Source organism: Aquila chrysaetos, chromosome W (assembly GCF_900496995.4).
Source record: "Aquila chrysaetos chrysaetos chromosome W, bAquChr1.4, whole genome shotgun sequence".
NCBI classification, from domain to species: domain Eukaryota; kingdom Metazoa; phylum Chordata; class Aves; order Accipitriformes; family Accipitridae; genus Aquila; species Aquila chrysaetos.
In genome coordinates this window covers 148,275-174,024 of record NC_054457.1, presented here as the reverse complement: position 1 = coordinate 174,024, position 25,750 = coordinate 148,275, and the positions used below count along the sequence as shown (strand labels likewise).

General features: G+C 44.2%; 1 protein-coding gene and 1 long non-coding RNA gene across 8 annotated transcripts in view; both read left to right on the top strand.

Moving 5' to 3' along the window:
• The first annotated feature begins 13,074 nt into the window (after positions 1-13,074).
• Positions 13,075-18,760, top strand: LOC121232803. The gene is made up of 2 exons (XR_005931693.1): positions 13,075-13,232; positions 18,386-18,760. It is a non-coding gene; the product is annotated as an uncharacterized LOC121232803 (long non-coding RNA).
• A 3,746-nt stretch (positions 18,761-22,506) lies between these two features.
• LOC121232777 (ceramide transfer protein-like) overlaps positions 22,507-25,750 on the top strand; it is a 116,747-nt gene continuing 113,503 nt past the window's right edge. For 5 of the 7 annotated variants that reach the window (XM_041121223.1, XM_041121224.1, XM_041121221.1 and 2 more), the window contains exons 1-2: positions 22,507-22,974; positions 23,123-23,272. In XM_041121223.1, the coding sequence (XP_040977157.1) occupies positions 22,954-22,974; positions 23,123-23,272 (171 nt within the window). In that variant the 5' untranslated portion in view covers positions 22,507-22,953. Of the gene's footprint in view, positions 23,273-25,750 lie in introns of all 7 variants that reach the window. The other 2 variants (XM_041121219.1, XM_041121222.1) reach the window with 2 other exon arrangements.

The following is a 25,750-nucleotide window of genomic DNA, read 5'->3' as shown; positions in this document are numbered from 1 at the left end:
GGCAGAGTGTGATGGGTTGACCCTGGCTGGTTGCCAGGTGCCCACCAAAGCCGTTCTATCACTCCCCCTCCTCAGCTGGACAGGGGAGAGAAAATATAAAAAAGAGCTTGTGGGTCGAGATAAGGACAGGAGAGATCACTTACCAATTACCGTCACGGGCAAAACAGACTCAACTTGGGGAAAATTAACTCACTTTATTACAAATCAACCACAGTAGGGTAATGAGAAAGAAAACCGAATCTCAGAACACCTTCCCTCCACCCCTCCCTTCTTCCCGGGCACAACTTCACTCCCGGCTTCTCTACCAACCCTCCCAGCGGCACAGGGGGACGGGGAATGGGGTTTACGGTCAGTTCATCACACGTTGTTTTCTGCCGCTTCATCCTCCTCAGGGGGAGGACTCATCACACTCTTCCCTGCTCCAGCGTGGGGTCCCACCCACGGGAGACAGTCCTCCACGAACTTCTCCAACGTGGGCCCTTCCCACGGGCTGCAGTTCTTCACGAACTGCTCCAGCATGGGTCCTTTCCACGGTGTGCAGTCCTTCAGGAGCACACTGCTCCAGCGTGGGTCCCCCACGGGGTCACAGCCTCCTTCAGGAACCCACCTGCTCCGGCGTGGGGTCCTCCACGGGCTACAGGTGGATATCTGCTCCACCGTGGACCTCCATGGACTGCAGGGGGACAGCCTGCCTCACCACGGTCTTCACCACGGGCCGCAGGGGAATCTCTGCTCCGGCGCCTGGAGCATCTCCTCCCCCTCCTTCTTCACTGACCTTGGTGTCCGCAGGGTTGTTTCTCTTACATGTTCTCACTCCTCTCTCCGGCTGCCGAATTCTGCCTGTCCCAACTTTTTTCCTTCTTAAAAATGTTATCACAGAGGCGTTACCACTATCACTGATTGGCTCGGCCTTGGCCGGCGGTGGGTCTGTCTTAGAGCCAGCTGGTATTGGCTCTCTCTCGAACGCAGGGGAAGCTTCCAGCAGCTTCTTACAGAAGCCACCCCTGTAACACCCGCCCTGCTACCAAAACCTTGCCACACAAAACCAATACACAGAGCTACACCTTCACTTGTGAAACGAGATCTGCATTGGTTAGCATAATGTCTCCCTTTATGACAACGAGGGCGTTCGTGGAGGACTGTCTCCCGTGGGTGGGACCCCACGCTGGAGCAGGAAAGAGTGTGATGAGTCCTCCCCCTGAGGAGGATGAAGCGGCAGAAAACGTGTGATGAACTGACCATAAACCCCATTCCCCGTCCCCCTGTGCCACTGGGGGGGTTGGTAGAGAAGCCGGGAGTGAAGTTGTGCCCGGGAAGAAGGGAGGGGTGGAGGGAAGGTGTTCTGAGATTCGGTTTTCTTTCTCATTACCCTGCTCTGGTTGATTTGTAATAAAGTGAGTTAATTTTCCCCAAGTTGAGTCTGTTTTGCCCGTGACGGTAATTGGTGAGTGATTTCTCCTGTCCTTATCTCGACCCACAAGCTCTTTTTTATATTTTCTCTCCCCTGTCCAGTTGAGGAGGGGGAGTGATAGAACGGCTTTGGTGGGCACCTGGCAACCAGCCAGGGTCAACCCATCACACCATTTCACCTTCCATAATAGACGCTGAGTTGGGGTTAAAATCATTGTAGCCAATTGTGTACAGTCAAAGCCCGTTAAAATTTGACCAGAAAATATATTCTCCAATAACGCCTGACTAAACGGAGCAGACAGTCCATTAGCCATTACTGTTTTCTGTACTTCTTTTATTAAATCCCAATTGAAAGGTTGCCACACGTTTGGGGCATTCTGCCTGACTGTAACTGGAAAAGCCACAGGATTTAGACCTTCGGTTAACATTTTATCATTTATGTCCTTCCATCACTTTTTTATAGCTTCTCCTGGGGATGTATCTGCCTCATAGGGAGGTGCAGAGGGGATAGGTCTCTGCTCGAGAGGCAGGTTACTTAAAGGTTGATCGTTGCCTCCATTAATGACATCTCCCTCGGTGTTTAATTGCTCATCACTGTCCGAATTATTTACCACCTCGCCACACACACTTTTCTTTTTTTCCGGGGTATCTTCAATTGAAATTTTTACAGCAGCAGCCACCTCCTTTTCTGCCTTAAGGGCTTTCAATGTTTCCAGCACCAATCTCCACGTAGCGGAGATTTTCTGAGCCTTCATGTCCCCACGCGATACCAAGTCCCAAATTACTTTTCCCATTTCTTCCCAATTTTTAATTTCAAAGACTTCTACATTCGAAGTGGGGGCACCATGGTCCTTAAGCCACTTCAGCATCATACGTAAAGTATTTGAATCATACTTAATCCCTCTCATGGAGAGGATATGCGAAAGCATTTGTACAATTGCCCCTTCTTCCACAGACATCTGGTCACCCATTTTAATCCTTCTAGCCGCTCACCTTACTTCCAAACGAGCAGGGTGATTGATCTCCCGGGAGAAGGCTGTCCGCTCAGTCCAGCTGGCTAGACGATGGTTCGGCTAGAGTCTCCTCCGGACGCACTTCCAGCAATTCCAGCGTTTTCTCGGCCCGCAGTCACGTCGGGGTCACCATTTGAGGAGATTGAAGTAGACGGACGCCTGTAATCTTGAGAGCAGACAACAGACAACCCTTTATTGCTAAAACACACACATACTTATAGTCACATATTCTGAAAAGTCACTGTACACGCGCACAAGCATAAAATATGATTGGTTATATCAACACTGTACACGCGCATAAACATAAGATACAATTGGTTATACTAACTCTGTACACGCGCATAAACATAGGACATAATTGGTTATACCAACTAAAACATGCAAAACTTGTCTCAGTCTAATTGGTCAAGATAAACTGCCGAATTGAGGTTCTTTGTGCCAAGTTCCCTTTATTGTGGAATGCGCACCTGTGTTCTAATTGGCATCTTTCTTTTTTTGTCTTCTTGTTTATTCTGTTCAAGGTCTTCTAAAGGCGTCTGGAATGCTCTTGCGACCGTTAGCTAAATATGTGTCCACATCAAGTGTTACATATACATAGAGTTTCGCAATACGCCTATACATAGGCATGACCTATCCCCACTTCATATTAAAATTAGCTCCAGGAAGACATTTCCATAGTCTCCTCTCAACTGCGCTTGCACAGTGCCTCCTTATGGTGGTTGTCTGGTGGTTGTGAAGATGAAGGCTGTATGTCGTCTTCGCGGTGAACTCTTAACCTTCTGTCCCTGCGCAGACTCAGTCGCTCCTTGGCATTTATCCAAATCACAAGGCTGGTCTTGGCTGGTTCTTGGGGTTGACTGCTGCTTCTTATCAGGGACTATCTCCTGCCCCAGCTAGCCTCAACAATGCAAACGTTAAGCATCACCTCTCATCCCCTTGGGCCATGTCTACCCCTATTGAAATTTCTTTATACTTCATTATAAGCTAGATAATTATTAAACAGTTCCTATCTACATCCATATATCTACTATATCTACTAAGGTTCCTTTGGCTCCCCGTCTCAATCCTGTGCCCATTGGCACCGCCTGGAACACTATCCTGGGCCTTGAAAAGCAGGTCTTGTGGCAACATGGCACCCCAGAAAGAATTGAGTCCGACAATGGGACTCATTTCCCAAACAACTTCATAGACACCTGGGCCAAAGAGCATGGCATTGAGTGGGTATATCTCATCTCCTATCATGCACCAGCCTCTGGGAAAATTGAGCGATACAATGGACTGTTAAAGACTACATTGAGCGCAATGGGGGGTGGAACTTTCAAACATTGGGATACACATTTCGCAAAAGCCACCTGGTTAGTCAACACCAGATGATCTGCCAATCGGGCTGGCCCTGCCCAGTCAGAATTTTTACGTACTGCAGAAGGGGATAAAGTCCCTGTAGTGCACATAAAAAATATGCTAGGGAAGACAGTCTGGGTTACTCCTGCCTCAGGCAAAGGTAAACCCATTCATGGGATTGCTTTTGCTCAAAGACCTGGGTGCACTTGGTGGGTGATGGGAAAGGAGGTGGAAGTCCAATGTGTGCCTCAGGGGGATTTGATTTTAGGTGAGAATAGCCAGAATTAACCTGTATGATATTAGTTGCTATATAACCCTGCCACTGTATGTTATCATTACTATAACTGTTATATGCTATATCCATAGTACTACAGTAAGAATCAGTTAATCAGGCAAGAATGAACTGTGATAAAACTGAGCAAAGCACAGTAGTGATGGAACCAGAACTGACTCCAGCATGCAACAATCCAACAGTGCACACCATCCTCCTGCTGCGTCCAATGTCACCCGCTTGCCACACTGCACTGAAGCCCAATCCTGCTCTGCCGACTGAGAGGACTTTGCACCATCCCTCTTGCCCAGAAAGACTGGTAACATAACACTATACCAGCTACTAGGAAGACAATTAACTCTATACCAGCCAAAACCAGGACACTCAAAAAAAAATTTTTGTATTACAATTAGTAATTAGTATTTCCAATTGATGTAAAAGATCTGTTCTTTATGGTCCCTTTGCAGGAAGCAGACAGAGATCGCTTTGCTTTTACTTGGGAAGGCATGCAATTCACTTTTACACATTTCCCCCAGGGATATCCACAGGTGCCGACAATGGCTCATTATGCATTGGCTCAAGAGCTTGCCAAAATCACTCCTGCAGAAGGGGTTAAGGTATACCAGTATATTGATGATATATTGATTGGCAGCCCTGATACCAAAGTAGTGGGACAGACCCAAGCAGAGATAATTGCTCACCTAGAAAAATTTGGACTCCAAATTCCAGATGAAAAGATACAACTCCCATCTTCCAAAGTGAAGCTCCTGTGTATCTGGTGGAGGGGAGGAACAGCGAGCATTCTCCCCGAAACGTCGACCATCCTTGAACTAGTGAAAATGCCTGCAAATTAGAAAGAACTCCAACATGCCCTAGGTTCGCTAGTATTCTGGAGGAAACATGTTCCCGATTTCTCTATCATAGCCCAGCCCCTCTATGACTTAACACGCAAAAGAGCTGCTTGGGACTGGACCCGCATTCACGAGGAAGCTCTGAAGCTGTTAATCTTTGAGGCCGGGGTATATCAGGCCTTAGGGCCATCTCGTGGTTTCAGCCCAGCTGGTAACAAAGCACCACACAGCCGTGTGCTGGCTCACTTCTCCCTCCCCCCGGCCACGGCGGGATGAGGAGGAGAAAATATAAAGGCAGGCTCGTGGGTCGAGACAAGGACAGGGAGGGATCACTCACCACTTATGGTCACGGGCAAAAGACAGGCTCAACTTGGGGAAGAAACAAAAGCAATTTAATTTACTACAAGTCAAATCAAAACAAGGATATTAGGAAGTAAAACCAAACCTTAGAACACCTTCCCCCCACCCCTCCCTCCTTCCTGGCTCAACTCCACTCCCAGTTCTCTCTACCTCCTCCCCTCCCCCCGGCGGCGCAGGGAAACAGGGGGTGGGGGTTGGGGTCAGCTCGCCACACACTGTCTCTGCCGCTCCTTCCTCCTCAGGGGGAGGACTCCTCACTCGTCCCCTGCTCCACCGTGGGGTCCCTCCCACAGGAGACAGTCCTTCACGAACTTCTCCAACGGGAGTCCTTTCCGCAGGCTGCAGTTCTTCACGAACTTTCCTGGTGTGGGTCCTTTCCGCGGGGCAATCTTCAGTCACAAACTGCTCCAGTGTGGGCGTTCCCATGGAGTCACGGCTATCTTCGGGGGCATCTGATTGCTCTGCCATGGGCTCCTCCATGGGCTGCAGGTGGGCATCTGCTCCACTATTTACCTCCATGGGCTGCAGGGGGACAGGCTGCTGTCTCACCATGGGCTGCAGGGGCATCCACCTCCTCAGGCGCACCTCCTCCCCCTCCTTCTTCACTGACTTCGGTATCTGGATAGGTGTTCCTCTCACATTCCAATCGCCCTACTCACTGCAGGTTCCCCTTCTTAAATCTGTTATCCCAGAGGTGCTACCACTGTCACTGATTGGGTTGGCCTGGGCCAGAGGTGTAATAGCATATCTCCATACATTCTGTATGGTATGTCTAAATATTTTGATGGTTTTAATATTTTGTACCAGCCGTGCAAACTGGTTTGCTGCTAGGTGACTGTAAAAGTGAGATTTGGTAAATAATTATTAGAAATCTTATACTAACACTATGATTGAAACAATAGACAAAAGTTTAGCCAAGCAATTAACTAGTAGAGGCAGTTACTCCTAAGTTTTGCAGTTCTTGGCTATTATGACTAGATGTTCCTGTACGCTAGATGATAACAATGTTGAAACTGACCACATGTGATTGAAACTGCATTAAGCTTCAAGATCAAAGAACAAGGACAAGAATAAAGACTTCAAGGACAGCCAACAAGAACTTCAAATAGGTCAGTGGTTGCAAAAGCAGCCCTTCGACTCAAATGGATCCTTCATTGCACATGATCGGATGTAGGCAGTACTAAGTTAATCAGTTGCAATCATTTTTATGTATACTAATCTGATTAATGTGTAATTAGTTATTCTATATAACCTGTTAGTGCTAAAGCTGTGGCATGCACGCTAGGTGGAATTATCCCCCGTGCATCCAGCGCTGCAATAAAGAATGCCTGCTTTCTAAAACTCCAAAACGAGTCTTAGAGAGTTTCTTCGACCGGCTTTTCGGTATCAGGCAGGCCCAACTTGGAGCCAGGGGAGCTTCTAGCAGCTTGTCACAGGAGCCACCCCTGTGGCCCCCTCCCCTGCTACCAAAAAAAAATGCGTCACACAAACCCATAACAGGCCAATACACCCAACAGATCCACTCCACATCGAGTGGGGTTTTGCAATTTACAGACTGTCCATACATATGTGGCAATGCGGACCAAAAGGCGCAACTTGACCTATCAGATTCTATTTGTACAGTTTCAAAGATACAGGAAAACGGTATTCAGTTTGGGAAAAAGGCCTCTTTATAGTTAGCCTAGCTTTGCAGGAAGCTGAAAGAATCATATAACAGCAATCAATCCAATCAGATAACAGGAACTACTTTACTGCCAGGTTGGTCCAAGAGTAGGTACACAATGAAGAAATACAGTGGGTTTTCCACACCCTCAAGAAAATGGGATAGTGGAGCGTACTAATGGACTTCTAAAACAAACCCTAAAACCCCACAAATCAGGACGGCCGCAACAAGTGCCAGACCCAGTCACAAAATTAAATAGCCGCTGGGGGGTGAATGGATGTCCTAGACTGACTGCATTTTGCCCAAAGCCCCCCTCCCTACTTCCAGGAAGGGGAGATAAGAAAGATGCAATACACCCGCTCCACTATCCCAGATAACCTGTTCTGGTAGATTTACCTACTGTAGGGGAAATACCTATGACATTGAAAACCCCTTTGAACTTGTATGCATGGACAGCAACCAATGCACATAGAAAAGAACACCGAATCCACATGAGATGGATAATACCCTCATTTTAATCTATGTATGCTTTATATTTTCACTTTGTAGAACCAAAGAGAAACAGAGAAAGACAGCAAGGGACCCATGCGAGTCCTGACTATATTAATTGTTATTTGTGTTATCAGTTTATTGTTATTTGTAATTTCTGTCTGTTATTATAGGGAAAAGTGTTTTGGGGAACCTTCTCCCTCATCCTGATCCTTTCCACTGGAGGACAGGGAAAAGATTCTCCAGATTTAGCTTGGAATTTGATTCAAGGTTTTATGCACCTCTGGAATAATAACGATCAAGGTGTTTGTACAAAGGAATTCGATTCGGCCTCATTAATCTAAACATCACCAATCTTGTGAAAAAGCTGGTAAACCAAATTGCTCCTGGAACGACGCTTCCAGGGGACCTTTCACGACTCTAAAAGCCTCCCTCTGACTATTCAAAGATTTATCTTCTTCCCTGAGGAGGAAACCTTGGATCTTGTGATGTTGTTGTTAAAAGAACATGGGGTACATGGGATGCTGAATCTAACAGATGGAGAATGTCGTCTTGCCATACAGAACGCAACTACTTCCTTAGAAGAAGCGCGAAAAGATGAGAGAAGTTACAGACAAGACTGGAGAACTTTTCCAAGCTATGTAACCAAGAGACCATTTAACGGAGGATCATTGCCAACCTCTCTCCTAACATCCTTGGGACTCGGGGTGGGGAAAATGGCTTGTTAGCATTGGACTCATGTTATGTGGATTTTTTGTTCTTAATGCTTGGCCTTGCAATTATGCAATGTATGACTACCCTGCTTGCTTTCCTCTACTCCTCTTTCTCTCCTTCTGTCTGACATGTGAAGATTACTACTGTGGAAGACGACCTCCACAACTCAGTCCAGTCAAATGTTTGAGCCACGGGGTGGTGTCAGAGACTGAAGGAGTTAACGTCTCAAACATTGTGGTGGGGCAAGTTCTGCTTGATGGCACACTCCGCATAACAACAAACCCTGCATAGCAATGAACTGCAGGGGAGAAGTTGGTGTGGATGGCCTGCTGGAGGGTATGCAGTTCTGTGTTCTGATAGCTGTTCAAAGAATGGTCGTACTTGCAGGGAGGGAGAAGTTACTCCCCAAAGGACCCCCAAGCCCACTGACCCATTTCTCGAAGGTTCTGGAAGCACAAACTGTGCATGACACCTAATTAGCCTAATGAGTTTGAGTGCCCACCTGAAGGAGGGGCAAGGAGATGATAAAAGGACACAAACTGAAGCACCACATGCGCGCACCCACCAGACCTGGACCCCTAGGCTGACTGGACCAACGCTGGACCCAGGACCAGTGAAATCTTTCTCTTTTCTCTCTCTGTCTCTCTCATATCTCTTTTTTTTTTTCCCCCGTAATCCCTACACCTCATCTATTTAGACATAAACCATTGACCAAGTCTGGGACTAGGAGTGGATCTAGCCGCCCCTAGGCTCCTCTCTGAGAGGGAGTCTAGAAAGCAAGGGGGTCCACTCTGAACCTTGTGACTGAAAAGGAGGGATCTCCTTATTGTCTTCCCTGAACTGATCCCCAAATAAGCAAGGCCTGTAGTACATTTGGTGATGTATGGTTAGCACATTTTACACAGTTTACTGACGTAGTTTCATGCCAATTCTTGTTGTGAGCATGCCAATTCTTGTTGTGAGTGAATAAAAGTTGAGTTTTGTGAGTTAAAGGATCCCTGGTGGTGTTTCACCTTAATCCTGACCTGGGAATCAACAAATCTGAGTCATCGTCCTGAGAAATTGGGAGGTGACAGAAGGAGGTAGAGAGGAGTGAGCGGTCTACATCAGCATATCAGTTTGATCACCTCTATTTCCCATGGCTTTGGTTTGCATCCCAGATTGGTCTTGGAGCAGGCAAAACAGATCCCTTTCAAACTAAATTATACTGGAAGACTGTGCTTCCAGAGCACACCTGACACATTCCAACTGCTAACAAAGGTTCCCTCCACATGACCAGACTAGTGCTAGTCTAAAGAAACACCTCTTAAAGCATATACAGGATAAACTTTAGGTCCTCAGCACAAAATCTTTCCTTTACAAATCTATTTTCACTGCACCACATTCTTGCTAATGTATACATGGCCTGATCTCATTAAGAGTAATAGACAGCAAGTTATACATGAAAAAGATGGTCAGAACATTAGAAAGAAGAGAACACTTAGGTATTCGCAATCTTGATACGCTCATTGGAAGAACATAAGCTGGTGCCATTATGGAAAAAATAAGACATATTAGGAGGATGTGGCAGATGTAAAAAACGTATCAGTTAGAACAGACGAAGCATTATGTGAAAAGTTGAAGAGGTAAACCTTTTAGCATCCAGTATTTATTCATTTAAATTTCTGGTTACAAAATATTAGCTAGAATTAATCATTAAACAAATACTCTCTCTAGCAAGGATGAATCTGCTAAACAACCTGAAAGAATATCTATCCTTGGCATTTTTAGTTTTTAACACCTGTTTGAGTTAATCTATATTCTAAAGAGAAAAAAAAAAAAAAGCTACTTCTGGAACTAAGTGGACAGTCCTAGACCAAAAGTATGAGAATGCATGGCTATGTAAGTATGCATCACTACCATTGCCAAAAGGCTTGGCTCAGACATGTCTCTTCATCTCCTGCTCTCATTCAGGATAGAGAAAGAAGTTTATTCAGAGTTTAAAGGGGAAAACACAACTGCCTTTACAGGTGGTACCACTTAACCTCATCAACATACTGCAGAAAAGAACTATAAATTTTTCTTATACATATCAATATATACAAAACTCAGCCTCTCTGCTTGCTTAACAGATGCAGTACGTTGCAACAGACACTAAGAAAAGATATCTTGGTTTCTTTCCAAACAGCTGGTGAATCAAAGAACATAGTTTCTCAACAACTTTTTGTTAGCAAACTATCAAAAATAGCGCCCACAACAGAATTCTATAAAAACATTTCTGTGCATTCCAGTGATTACACAAGTATTAAGATGTCTGTAACTCTCCTTTATTTCTAATTAAGACAATGATGCTGCTTTACCACTCACTCTCAATACTGCATTAATTCTAAATATCTTTATATCAGAGACTTTGAGCTGATACTAATATTATTTAACTTTTAGCTACCACATAAATGGAGAACACATATAAGTAGTTATGTCAATACTAATGATATTGAAATCTTTATGGTTGTAATTTTTTATAAACTTAGGGAACAAAAGATAAGTAATCAATGTAAATCACTTGGGTAAGTAACTCTTGACAAGACAATGGAATAGAAGGAACAAATCGACCTAAAACTAGGAACCAGAAACTTTAGTGGGCTGGTTGCCCAAGAAGCTTGGCTATACTGCATGAAAATGTGCCCTTTAGGTGAACTCAACTAATTACAATATGAAGACCACACCTCTAGAAGTTAGGATACCTACCTCCACCTGAAGACCCTCACCCACTGAGCTTGCACAGTAAAATTAAAAGATGCTGCACCTTTAAATGAAGACAAGGCACTATACACCAATCAGCTTTAAGGTATGGAATTACGGGCACCAGTAAAAGGTTGATAAACAATGAGTATGGTAATTGTGCTAATTTACAATGTATAAATGAATGACTGTTTTAGTGCTGGGTGTGCTAGCTTTGCAGGGATATCCTTTAGCACCCCTTTCTGTGCAGAACCAGCAATAAACAGCTAATACCTCAACTCTGTGTGTTATTGGCTTGCACACTGGGTGGACAATCCCACAAGTTTTGGGACAACACTAAGAGCTCTTTAAAAAAAATAATAATCCCTCAGTGGAAACTTTCAAGCAGCATAACATGGAAAAGTTACACATTATTTGTCACAAGGAGGAAGTCAGAGAAAATACAATTTTACAACATTGCTCTTACAATATAACCAGACGTGTGTGTTCCAAAACCAAAGTTTCCTCAACTAACACTATTCAACACACTTTTTTTTTTTTCAAGAAATCATGAGAAAGATGGGCCAGTCCCACTACATCTGTTCATAAGTTGTGAAGTGATACATTCAACTACCTCTTTTTTAACCCTTTCTGCAATATTTCTCCACCCATAAATATCGGCAAGGATACATATCTCAGAGTTCTGAAGAAAAAAAATATTTATCGTTTCGTTGCCTAAACTGTGAAAATATTAGGCAAATAAAAGGACACCACTACCTCACTGAGTCAGACTGCTGACCACCACTTTCCGCTCTGCTCGTAACACGCCTCTGGGCTGAGCCGGTGAAGCAAAACGAAAGAGGGCGATGCAGAGGTGCCCCAGCAGCCGGGAAGGAGCGGGCTGCTGAGCCCACCCACAGCCGCACAGCGCGGCTACTTGGCAGGCTGCACCTTACCCGTAATCACCGCTACCCGCAGGGCGAAGGCCTCAACAGCTTCTTCGCCCCGGGGACCTAGGGAGTAGTGCAGGTGCCAGCCAGCCCTGCGGAGACGGCAGACGCATTACCTGCGGGGGGCGCATGTCTCACCCAGGAGCCGGCAGCACCTCCTACTCCTTCCTGCGGCCTCCGTGGCCACTATTTTTGTTAAAAGAAAGGTTTGCCGCTGTGAAATATATTAACCTGATTCGTGTCAATATAAAACAACGATAGGGCCGCATGGTGAAATGTGACCCTCTCTGCATATGTAATCTTTAACCGTTTTGCTTGATCTTGTATAACTGTAGGCCTAAGGGAAGTAGGAGAGTATGTATATAGTTCTTGCTTCCTGCAAAAGCCATATAACAGTAGGGAATTACAAAAGTTGGAAACAAAATAAAATCAGACATCAAGTAGAAATCGAAAAATACTTTACACGGTCTCTCGGAAGTAGCGGAATCCTATAGTTGCAAAGGTTTAAAGAAAAAGGGGGGGGGGATTGATATAGAGAACAAACTGCTTATTGCTTAATGATTGTCTCTCTGTAACTTTACATACCAAGGACTGGTGTTTGTCAAGGATTAAGCCTGTCAGAGACTGGTACTTAGGAATGACGAGCAAGAAGGAACCAAGAGCGATCACAAGACTTAATTAAGTGTTCGATGAATTTACGATCTTGTTAAGAAAGCACAAGTAGAGGCCTTGCTTGAATAGATAAGGCCGGAAAAGATAAGAACTCCTGCCTTTTTTCCCGTCCTTGTAGATAATTTAGCTTAAACTAACCATATGGTACTATACCACTAATGAGAACTTAGATAATAAGAACACTAACAAGCACTAAGGTATCAAAACATGTAAAGGACCATACTGCGCAGAATCACCTGAGGAGGGTCAAATAGCGGACAAGTGAGGGAGACTATGAAAGACCACCAGAGGACTCCTGAAGACCACCAGAGACCTTCAATGCGCCTGCGTAAAGGACATTTACATATGCTAATAGTTTCCCGGAAAACTAATGAATATGTATAACATTTCTCAGGAATCTAGTGAATATGTATGTAGAACCTGTACTTAACCTGCACAATTAGACCTGACAGTGTGTGCCTTGGTAGAGCAGAGGCTCCCGGTGCACCCAGCGCTGTTTGCTTGCCTCTATTCATATAATAAATTGTAAACTTTAATTAGAATCCTGTTTTGGACATGATCATTTTTCACAATTGAGGGCTCGTCCGGGATGGTCTTAGTTCCTGAATTCTGACTTAATCTAGGATGGGCGCCCCACCATTTGGTGGCTCCTGATCGGGTCGGGTCGGGACTAACGCCATCCTGAACCTGAATAGGGGCAAGCAAAGAATTTGATTTTTTTGAGCTCCCTTGCCGGCTGCAGCAGTTTATTTTGCCCGTAATTCTGCGCGCGAAGATCCGAACGAAGACGACGGAGTCGTAAGTATTTAAGGGGTATACCGTTCGGTTGGGTGGGATTCGGTCACCTGTATGTGTGTAAGAGTGTGACTGAGACGAAACTTAGTTTCGAAGCGATTGTGGAGGTCTTCTAACCGCGGTTCCAATCTCCCGCGAGGGACTTGGCCGGTGAAGGACCGAAGTGACTCCTATAGGATTCGTGGGTGGGTGATAGGTCCTAAAACCCCCTGCAAGACACTCTTACCGGTGACCAAGGGCTGTAGGAATTGCCACAGTAAAATTCCTAAGATGGGTCAGACAAAATCGAAGACCAAGGACCAGAAGAAAGGGAGCAAATTACCAGATATACCATCAGAAAGTCCATTAGGAGTAATGATTAAAAATTGGAATGAAAGGGGCCCCAGAAAAGGGAAAAGTGAATTAAAATTGATTCAATATTGCATGATTGAATGGCCAAAGGAGCCTTTAAGACCACATGTCTTTTGGCCCATTTTTGGATCCTTTGAAGACTGGATTTGCCAGGCTTTATATATATATGTTAACTCAAAGGAACCTTTTAGTCAGGAGGAAAGTGATTATGCAGGATTATGGATCAGGACTTCATGTCCTTTTCCAGCCTCAATACTTACATTAAAAACAGATGAGAAGTTTAAGGGAGAAGAAGGAGATACAAACGAAAAAGAGAAAGAAAAAGATGATAAATGGGAGCCACTAGATAACCTGCCGCCTCCATACCTTAACAATCTACCTCCGGCGGTGGCTCCCCCTCAGGTGGCCATAGTACCCCCACCAGTACCACCATTGTCCCTGCCTCCACCACCAACAGCACCGGAATTAGAACTACCTCCGGCTGCATGTACCAGAAGTAGGACTGCCGTATCTGAGTGAGCTTCTTTATATCCCTTACGAGAGGTACCCCTCGGAGGCAATCAAGGAGGCATCGGGTTTGTGGCAGTCCCATTAAATACCACAGATGTAAGAAATTTTAAGAAAGAAATGGGGATCCTATTGGATGATCCCCTCGGAGTAGCTGAAAAACTAGACCAATTCCTAGGCCCCAATACTTATACCTGGGAAGAAATACAGTCCATTTTAGGGATCTTATTTACTGCTGAGGAGAAGGGAATGATTAGGCAAGCTGGGATGAGAATTTGGGAAAGACAGAATCAGGCGGGACCCCCGGGAGACCAAAAATGGCCAAATGTGGATCCCCACTGGGATCATCAGCAACCCCAAGGAAGACAGAATATGAGGGATTTAAGAACATTAATTATACAGGGAATAAGGGAAGCGGTTCCCCGAGGGCAAAACATTAATAAAGCTTTTAATGAACAACAAGGGAGAGATGAATCTCCAACAGAATGGTTGGAAAGATTAAAGAAAAGTCTACAAATGTATTCTGGAATTGATCCGAATACAGTAGCTGGAACCGCACTCCTTAGAACACAATTTGTGGCTAAATCCTGGGGGGACATAAGAAGGAAATTAGAAAAACTGGAAGACTGGCAAGAAAGAGGATTAGAAGAGTTACTTAGGGAAGCACAGAAAGTATATGTTAGGAGAGATGGGGAAAAACAAAAAGCAAAAGCTAAGATCTTTGTAGCAGCAGTAAGAGAAGGTCAAAAAAATAAGACCCCGTCCGGGGAGAGAAGAAAAAAAGGAATAGAGAAAACACCCAGGGGACAGCCTTATCGAGAGAGATTTACAGTTCCAGTTTGTTATTATTGTAACAAAAAAGGACATGTTCAGAGGAACTGTCGTAAGCGGGAACAAGATGAAAAAATATTCAAAGAAGAATAGGGGTGTCAGGGGCTATATCTTCTGGGGACTTCAACATCAACGGAGCCCTTGATAAAATTATTAATTGGTCCCCATAAGGAGGAAGTTTTATTTTTGGTGGACACAGGGGCTGAAAAATCCACTATTCAAAAACTTCCAAAAGGAATAGAAAAAGGGAAGGGTTATATGTCAGTAGTAGGAGCAAAAGGGGAACCTTTTAAAGTACCTGTTTTAAAAGATGTAGAAGTAGAAACAGAAAAGAAAATTTGCCTTAATGATTTACTTTTGCTCCCTGAAGCGGAATACAATTTATTAGGAAGGGATTTGATTTTGAAATTAAACTTAGGCATTCAAAGTCAAGGGGATAAGTTGCAGATTGAATTATATACTCTTAACACAAGAAGATGAAAAAGCCATTAACCCTTCAGTATGGTATAGGGAGGGGGAAATTGGAAAGATAGAAATGGACCCCCTAAATGTTCAAATAATAAATCCGCATCGTCCAATTAGAGTCAAACAATATCCTATACCAATGGAGGGTCGAAAAGGGTTAAAACTTGTAGTTGACAGACTTCTGGAAAAAGGAACTTTAGAACCATGTATGTCACCTCATAATACACCCATCCTCCCAGTAAAGAAACCGGATGGGTCATACAGGATGGTACAAGATTTGAGAGCTGTAAATGAGCGAACAATTACTAAGTTCCCTGTTGTGGCAAATCCTTATACTTTACTGAGTCATATATCTCCCAAACATACTTGGTATAGTGTGATAGATTTAAAGGATGCTTTTTGGGCCTGCCCTCTGGATGAGGGATCTAGAGATTATTTTGCTTTTGAGTGGGAAGACCCCACAACCGGACGAAAACAACAATTAAGATGGACTGTGCTACCACAGGGGTTTACAGAGTCACCCAATCTATTTGGACAAACTTTAGAAAAATTATTACAAGATTTCACATTACCCAAGGAGGTGAAATTATTGCAATATGTGGACGACTTATTAATAGCAGGAGAAACTGAAGAGGAGACCCGAGAAGCTACCATTAAATTGTTAAACTTCCTAGGGGAAAAAGGATTAAAGGTGTCCCGATCAAAATTACAGTTTGTAGAACAGGAAGTAAAATACTTAGGACATTGGCTGAGTAAAGGAAGGAAAAAGTTAGATCCTGACAGGGTATCTGGGATACTATCCTTGAGACCTCCACAGACTAAAAAGGAAATTCGGCAAATATTGGGATTATTAGGATATTGTAGACCATGGATTGAAAGTTATAGCGAAAAGGTAAAATTCTTGTACGAAAAACTAACTAACAACCAACTTAAGTGGTCTACAGAAGATGACCAAAAATTGGAGGAAATAAAAAAGACATGAATACAAGCGCCTGTATTGAGCCTCCCAGATCTAGAAAAACCTTTCCATCTCTTTGTGAATACGTCAAACCAAACAGCATATGGAGTTCTTACTCAAGACTGGGCAGGAATAAAAAAACCCATAGGGTACTGTTCTAAGTTACTTGATCCAGTAAGTAGAGGATGGCCCGCTTGTCTCCAAGCTTTAGTTGCTACGGCATTATTAATAGAGGAAGTTAGAAAAATTACCTTCAATGCTCCTTTAAAGGTGTACACCCCACACAATGTCAGAAATGTGTTACAACAAAAAGCAGAAAAATGGTTAACGGATAGCCGGGTCCTAAAGTATGAAGCAATACTAATGGATTCCCCTGACCTGGAATTAAAAGTGACCTCTGCTCAGAGTCCAGCACAATTTTTGTTTGGGGAACCATCAGAAGAATTACAACATAACTGTTTAGAAGTAATTGAGACCCAAATCAAGGTGAGACCAGATTTAAGGGATATTGAATTAGAAAAAGGAGAAATACTGTTTGTGGATGGCTCCTCCCGAATGGTAGAAGGGAGGAGAAAATCAGGATATGCAATAATTAATAAGGACTTAAAGCTTGTGGAATCAGGACCTCTGAGTCCATCGTGGTCAGCTCAGGCCTGTGAGCTGTACGCCCTATGCAGGGCCCTGGAGTTACTAAAAGAAAAAAGTGGGACCGTATTTACAGATTCTAAATATGCATATGGGGTGGTCCACACTTTTGGAAAAATTTGGGAGGAAAGAGGTTTAATTAATACTCAAGGGAAAAATCTTATACATCAAGAATTAATAGTAAAAATTTTAAGGGCATTAAGAGAACCAAAAGAGATAGCAGTGGTACATGTGAGAGGACACCAAAAGGGATTAGATTACCGAACCAGAGGAAATAATTTGGCAGATAAAGAGGCCCAGGAAGCAGCCCTAAGGACTCAGGTCGCTAAAATTAATGTAATACAAACCAAGGGGGATACCAGTGAAGAAAGACGGGAAGAAGGAGAGAAGTAGTTTACCCCTGAAGAACAAACAAAATTAAAAAAAATAGGAGCTAAGTTAGAACAAGGAAAATGGACACTGCCCGACGGACGAGAAATGTTGCCAAAAGCGTATGCCAGACAAATATTGGGACGTTTGCATGCGCAAACACATTGGGGTACAAAGGCATTGAGTGATCACTTCCTTAAACAATTTGGCTGTATTGGGATTTTTGAAATAGCAAAACAAATTACACAAGGCTGTTTAACCTGTCAAAAAATAAATAAGAAAGCGTTTCGACAAGTAGCTACGGGAGGTAGAAAAACAGCATACAGACCTTTTGAGAGAGTACAAGTTGATTTCACTGAATTACCCAAGGTAGGGAGGATAAAATATTTATTGGTAATAGTAGATCATCTAACACGGTGGGTAGAAGCTTACCCCGTAGCACGGGCTACGGCACAGATGGTGGTAAAAATTCTATTAGAACACTTGATACCTAGATATGGGATAATCCAGTACATTGACTCTGATCAAGGCACACACTTCACTTCCAAAGTAATAAAAATATTATGTCAATCATTAGGTATTCAGTGGGAATACCACACTCCGTGGCATCCACAAAGCTCAGGGAAAGTAGAAAGGATGAATCAAACAATAAAACAACAGTTGGCTAAATTAATGATTGAGACCCAAATGCCTTGGACAAAATGTTTACCATTGGCACTTTTAAATATAAGAACGAAGCCACACAGTGAGACTGGATTATCACCATACGAAATGTTATATGGTATGCCTTATTCTCATGGGATGCCTCTGGGGAATAATGTAGTTGAAGATAAAAATATCCAAGAATATATAATCACTATCAGGAAAAGATTAAAGGAACTAAGAGAAATTGGGATGTTGGCTCAAACACCACCTCTAGGATTTACAATTCATCAATTAAAACCGGGAGATAAGGTTCTAATAAAAACATGGAAGGAAGAAAACTTATCTCCCCTCTGGGAAGGACCTTTTCTTGTTTTATTAACTACAGAAACAGCTGTGAGAACTGCTGAAAAAGGATGGACGCACGTGTCACGAATAAAAGGTCCAGTGAAGGAGTGGAAAATGACATCTGAGCCAGGAGAAACTAAACTAACCATCAAACGAACTTGAAGAGGCCTTACAATTGACTGGTAGGGGTATATGTGTATCCTTACAGACTCCAGACCCAAGTGAATCCCAGCTCGTTGGCTGAGGCCGTGGGAGGAACCATTGTTGTATGGGAGGAGTACCCCAACTGACGACGCGGGACAGCAGAACCCCGAGTCGAGCTAGTACTCAGCTTTGTCCAATTTGTCGCCGGTGCAGTTTGTATCTTATTTGTCATTGTTATTACTGTGGGAAATATATAATCCATTATAACGGATCACAAGAAGTATATTTAGTGACCACACTAACTCCTTTTTGTATTAGATGTAGACATATTAATCAATTAGAAATACTAACAAGAAAAAGATATTTTTGTTGTCGAACTAACAGGGTTGTAGTAATATAAGATAAATTGCTGTGGGAATTTTATTATGACTATTTCTATATAATATATACAAAAACTTTTAATTCCTACCAGGGAAAACAATAATGGGGATCATTTAAGCATTGATACCTATAAAAGACACTGAACTTTTGGAACATAGCACACAAATTGGACTAAGAGCTGACCCTATAATCCCTTGAGTGTTTAGGACAGACCACCTCTTAAGGAAGAGGGCAAGACTGGATAGGGAACCGGTGGTGCGGCTAAAAGGGTCTGCCAAGGGCTGCAACCCCTCAGGGCTATAACCGCCGACCACTATGGCCCTTACCAGACCTCTTCTAGTTCTACTTGGGGTGAGTTCTTTGACCCTGGCTACTGAAAACAACTGCAGTCAATGTATAGTGACCACTAGAAGGGGACGAATAAGCTCCCTAACCTTAGTATATCATACTATCTATGACTGCAAGGGTCAGAAAATTGGAAGCTGCATTTATAACCAAACCCGGTATGCTCTATGCAGAGAAGAAAACAGAACTGTATGCTATGATCCAAAGGAACTCCCTTATCAATATTAGGTCGAGATTAGAACAAATGATCAAAATGGGAGATTAATAGGATCAAGTAAAAGAATTACTAATTCAACCATACCCGCCTGGGTATCCTTCGATGCATGTGATGCAATTGACGACGACCCAGACACAAATTGTGGGAGTGTAGAGTGGAGAAAATATTATTCAGAACAACCAAAGTACTTATGTCCAGGAGCCGGGCATTGTCAAATTAATGCAAACTACCGGCGCTCTGAAACAGCAAGATATCAATCTGCCCACTTATGTGGCAGGAGGGGATGGGGGTGTGTGTGTTGGGCAACCCAAAACTGGGGATACGAAAGTCATTGTGGGGAAATACAGGCCTCCATAACCGCGGGGCCTGTAGGTAAAAACTGCACCACCCGTAGCTGTAATCCTGTCAACATAACTATTAAAAACCCAGAAAATTGGAAACAGAAACAAATAGTTTACCTTGGGCTTAAAATCTATGGGACAGGAGGGGACCCAGGCATTGTCCTGAATTTACAGATCAAAGAAAAGTCTAGAGAATCAATACAACATCGATTATTGTTTAACTCCTTTTATCATGAAATAGACAGGAGTAAAATATGAAATTCCCACAGTTGCTAAAAATTTATTTGTAAACCTTGCAGAAAATATCGCTAAATCATTAAAAGTGACTAATTGCTATGTTTGCGGAGGAACAAATCAAGGTGAACGATGGCCATGGGAGGCCATGGAGAGCAACATAAGTAATCCCCAAGTATGGAAAACAGTGGGAAAGGATAACAGGAAACAACAATGGGTGCTTCAAACGAGTATAATTGGGAAGAGTTGTTGGCAAAACCTAAGGGATGATGGAAGGCAAGTAGGTAACCTGGAGTGTGAAGGAGGTTTTCTATGGAATGAAACACGGAATAATTGGGATAGGTGGGGAAACCCACTGGAAATAAATAATCAATTTAAAAATTGGACAAATGGAACGAATATACCAAATGGTTGGCCAACCCCTAAAGGACATTATTGGATTTGTGGCAGATTAGCTTATGCATATTTGCCAAAGAATTGGACAGGGTCCTGTGTATTAGGAACTATAAGACCCAGTTTTTTCCTATTACCCATAAATCAAGGAGAGCGACTAGGAGTTCAAATATATGCAGAGGCCAATGAGTTAGGAAAAAGACGTCAGAAATGAAACCTGCAAATTGGGAATTGGAAAGATAACGAATGGCCTCCTGAGAGAATTATTGCCTATTATGATCCAGCTACATGGGCAGAAGACGGATCTTGGGGCTATAGGACCCCAATATATATGCTTAATAGAATAATAAGGTTACAAGCTGTAGTGGAAATAATAGTAAATAAAACTGGAGATGCACTTGGATTAATTGCCAAACAAAATACCAAGATGAGAACGGCTTTGTATCAAAATCGCTTAGCTTTGGATTATTTGTTAGCACAGGAAGGGGGTGTGTGTGGAAAATTTAATCTTAGTAATTGTTGTTTAGAAATTGATGATGAAGGAAAAGCTGTGAATGAACTTGTAACGGAAATGAAGAAAATTGCACATGTCCCAGTTCAGACTTGGAACGGAATTAACCTAGGGGGATTATGGGGAGACTTTATGAACGGTGATTGGCTCAATAAAATTGGGATAGTTGTATTAGGAATATGTGGAGGATTGTTAATAATTCCATGTTTAATACCTTGTTTTACTAGACTAATACATTCGGTTATACAAGGAATGCAGATATCTGCTGTACCTGTTGATCCAGAATCTGGAAAAGGCCAATTCCCTAATGATCATAAAAACAAAAGAAGATCCGAGAGTGATACCAATTCAGCAAGTGTTAACACGATTGAAAATGAAAACACGAATCAATACCATAAAAAAGGAAATGGGGGATTGTGAAATATATTAACCTGATTCGTGTCAATATAAAACAACGATAGGGCCGCATGGTGAAATGTGACCCTCTCTGCATATGTAATCTTTAACCGTTTTGCTGGATCTTGTATAACCGTAGGCCTAAGGGAAGTAGGAGAGTATGTATATAGTTCTTGCTTCCTGCAAAAGCCATATAACAGTAGGGAATTACAAAAGTTGGAAACGAAATAAAATCAGACATCAAGTAGGAATCGAAAAATACTTCACACGGTCTCTCGGAAGTAGCGGAATCCTATAGTTGCAAAGGTTTAAAGAAAAAGGGGGGGGGGATTGATATAGAGAACAAACTGCTTATTGCTTAATGATTGTCTCTCTGTAACTTTACATACCAAGGACTGGTGTTTGTCAAGGATTAAGCCTGTCAGAGACTGGTACTTAGGAATGACGAGCAAGAAGGAACCAAGAGCGATCACAAGACTTAATTAAGTGTTCGATGAATTTACGATCTTGTTAAGAAAGCACAAGTAGAGGCCTTGCTTGAATAGATAAGGCCGGAAAAGATAAGAACTCCTGCCTTTTGTTCCCATCCTTGTAGATAATTTAGCTTAAACTAACCATATGGTACTATACCACTAATGAGAACTTAGATAATAAGAACACTAACAAGCACTAAGGTATCAAAACATGTAAAGGACCATACTGCGCAGAATCACCTGAGGAGGGTCAAATAGCGGACAAGTGAGGGAGACTATGAAAGACCACCAGAGGACTCCTGAAGACCACCAGAGACCTTCAATGCGCCTGCGTAAAGGACATTTACATATGCTAATAGTTTCCCGGAAAACTAATGAATATGTATAACATTTCTCAGGAATCTAGTGAATATGTATGTAGAACCTGTACTTAACCTGCACAATTAGACCTGACGGTGTGTGCCTAGGTAGAGCAGAGGCTCCCGGTGCACCCAGCGCTGTTTGCTTGCCTCTATTCATATAATAAATTGTAAACTTTAATTAGAATCCTGTTTTGGACATGATCATTTTTCACACCGCTCACTCCCCTAAGTCCTGTTGGCTTCGGGTAAGGAAGGCGATACCACTTCTCTCACACTAGAAAGCGAGTAGGGCCGAAGAAACGCTTCACCTTACTAAAGGAAGAGTCCTCCCTCATCCCTCCCCCCCAAAAAAACCCCACAAAAAAATCCCAAACAAACAAACAATCAAAACAAATAAAAGAAAAACCCCAACAAATACTGCTCTAACCAGCACTGCTGTCCTCGCCCAGTGGTGGAGGGAACGAAGCTCCCCACTTCATCGGATTACGGAGACGAAACCCACCACTAGCGCGGCAGAAACAACGAAACCAAGATGGCGGCTACCTGCCGACAAGAGGGAAACAGCCGCTGCAGCGGACTACATTTCCGAGAATCAATTGTGGCCAGACTTATTGCTGCATGGAAGAAGACTACAACTCCCAGCAGGCGCCGCGCGGCCGAGCTAGTGGGACTGGGAGGGAAGGCGAAGGGCGGAGCTGATAAATAGTGGCACAGAGCACCCGCCTTACGTAAGATGGTGGTGGCGACCGCGCTTTAAGTGGGGTGCGCGGTACGCAGATACATATTCGTTTCTCCTCTCCTCGCTACCTCTATGTTGTGGCTCTTATCGCGGGTAGGGGCCGTGGAGCTACGGTAAGGGGAAAGCCTGAGCTTGCGTGCCTCGGCGCCGGCCGGTCGCTGGCAGGGGCGGCCGGCGCTGGTGGCACTGCGGGCGCGAAGTAGTGCTGTTCAGGTAGAGCCCACTGCTTCCGTCCCTTCAGCAGGAGGCTGAGGCTGCTGTAGGCGGGGGTTGCTCGGCTCTTCCCTACTCGGCTATGTCGGACAATCAGAGTTGGAATTCCTCCGGCTCCGAGGAGGACCCCGAGACCGAGCTCGGGCTGCCTGTTGAGCTCTGTGGGGTGCTCAGCAAGGTAAGCTGCCTTTCCTCCTTCCCGCAGCCTATGCCTGGCGGTCTCTCACTTCCCCTCTCCGCGCCGCACTACGGCTCCCCCCCTCCCGCAGCTGGCCGAGGGCCGTCAGCCCCGTCCGCCTGTCTCCTCCCCCCCGCTCCGAAAGATCAGGCCGAGGCTCCCGCCTTCCCTGGTGCCAGCGGAGGGGCCTGGTGGGGCCGCGGGAGGCGCAGGTGAAGCAGCCACCACCTGATAGCGGGGAGCCTGCTAGGCAGCCGGTCCGGCGCGAACTGCCCGCGTCCCCTCCCTCAGCCGGGGGCACTAGCACATCCTCGCCGGGCTCGGGGGGGCGGGCTCGTGTACTTACCCCCGCATCTGCGCAGCGCCCGCCCGTCCATGAGAGGCGGCGTGAGGAAACACTTTCTCGGGGAAGAGCCGCGGGTGCGGCTTCAGCCCCGGCCGGGCGGCTGGGGCAGGCGTCGGCGCCCGGCCCGGGAGTCCCTGCCGCCCCCTACTCCCATACCGAGCCCGTTGGCTGCCTGGTGTGAGCTTTCGGAGAGCGAGGCCTGCGAGGGGGCGGCCGGGTCCGCGCGGGGAGGGTGTCTTCCCCACTCCTCAGGCTTATGGCCGAAGCTGGCGGCGGGCCCGGGTGCGGACTGGGCACCTGAAGGCAGGCGCAACCCGTGGTCGCTTCCCAGGAGCAGGCCCCAGCACAGGAGCGGCACAACCTTTAGTCCAAGTATCAAAACAGGGCAATAAAATACCCCTGCAGCAAGAGATACGGGAGGTGGGGAGAAGTGGAAGGAAAATGGCACTAAAGCTTGTTTTCCCCTTTTAAAAATAAACATCGCTTTTTGCTCTTTTATCACTGAAAATAAGATGACTTGCAAATATGTGTTGGATGATACTGGGAAACTTTAGGAGTGCTTTAAAATTGAACGTTGAATTACTAAGTTTAAAAGCAAATTTTTTTTTAACAGAAAGTACATTCAGAGTAATGTTGAAATATCTTTTGAATTAAAGCACTATGTTTTGAATTTCTTTCCTACACAATAAGGCCAAGCATGGGCTAGTGTAGAAGGTACAGGTCATGGAATACTGAGATCGTAAACAGGCCTTGGATGCTGAGAAAACAGCTATAACGGGGCCAGTACTCTGCTTTTTGTGAGGGACTCTGTGAACTCCTTCCAGTCTTGAAAATGTTTCTAAGCCCAGAGATGGGAGGAACAGTTAGGAGAAAAGGGCCTTGGCTCTCATCTGTAAGATCTTATCTAATAAGTCCCAGTGCTGTTTTTTACTGGTGTAGCAGGTGAAGCAATGGCTGCTTCTGACATTCTGTAGCGTAGGTACGTGCAAACTTTTCTGGATGATTGTGCTGAGTGTAGCTGATGCTGCCTTTTCTGTGAAAGCATGTGATGTAATCCAAATAGTCAAGTATGGTGAAACCTGTTGCAGTGAATATGCTTGAGGGATAAGTTTACCTTTTGCTAGTTGATGCCTCAGTAAGACTTGAGACAAACTAATTGAAATGGTAGCATACCATTTCTAATAAAGAAATATTTATTTTTAATAACTTATTGTGTATAATTACATTTTTAAGTAGGCTGCAGTTCTCTGTGTGCTTAGTAGTGTTTCAGTTGTTCTGCCCTTTGGTAAAGAGAGATGCTTTGAAGGAAGCAGGGAATTTGGTAAAGGAATCTTATTAGAAGTGTGTCCTGCTGGTCTCTAAATGTTTCAGAACTCCAGGTTTTTTTCCCATTGTACTTCCTGCTTACCATTTTAAGGTGGATACAAAGAAAGAACTTCAATGTGGAAGTGTCTGTCTTGAAGCACAATGTCCTGGTTTCAGCTGGGATAGAGTTAACTGTCTTCCTAGTAGCTGGTACAGTGCTATGTTTTGAGTTCAGTATGCAAAGAATGTTGATAACTGATGTTTTCAGTTGTTGCTAAGTAATGTGTAGTCTGAAGTCAAGGATTTTTCAGCTTCTCATGCCCAGCCAGCAAGAAGGCTGGAGGGGCACAAGAAGTTGGGAGGGGACACAGCCAGGGCAGCTGACCCAAAGTGGCCAATGGGGTATTCCATATCATGTGATGTCACATCTAGTATGTAAACTGGGGGGAGTGGGGGCAGGGGATCGGGGCTCAGGGACTAACTGGGCATCGATCAGTGGGTGGTGAGCAATTGCATTGTGCATCATTTGTATATTCCAGTCCTTTTATCATTACTGCTGTCACTTTATTAGTCTTATTATTATTATTAGTTTCTTCTTTTCTGTTCTATTAAACCGTTCTTTTCTCAACCCAGGAGTTTTACTTCTTTTCCCAATTTTCTCCCCCATCCCACTGGGTGGGGGGGGGAGTGAGCGAGAGGCTGCATGGTGCTTAGTTGCTGGCTGGGGTTAAACCATGACACACAAGAATCTAGATGCTTGAACCAGTGGTCTATTCTTTGCCAAAACCTTGTTTCTACCCCATATACTTTAAAGGAGTCTTTTAATT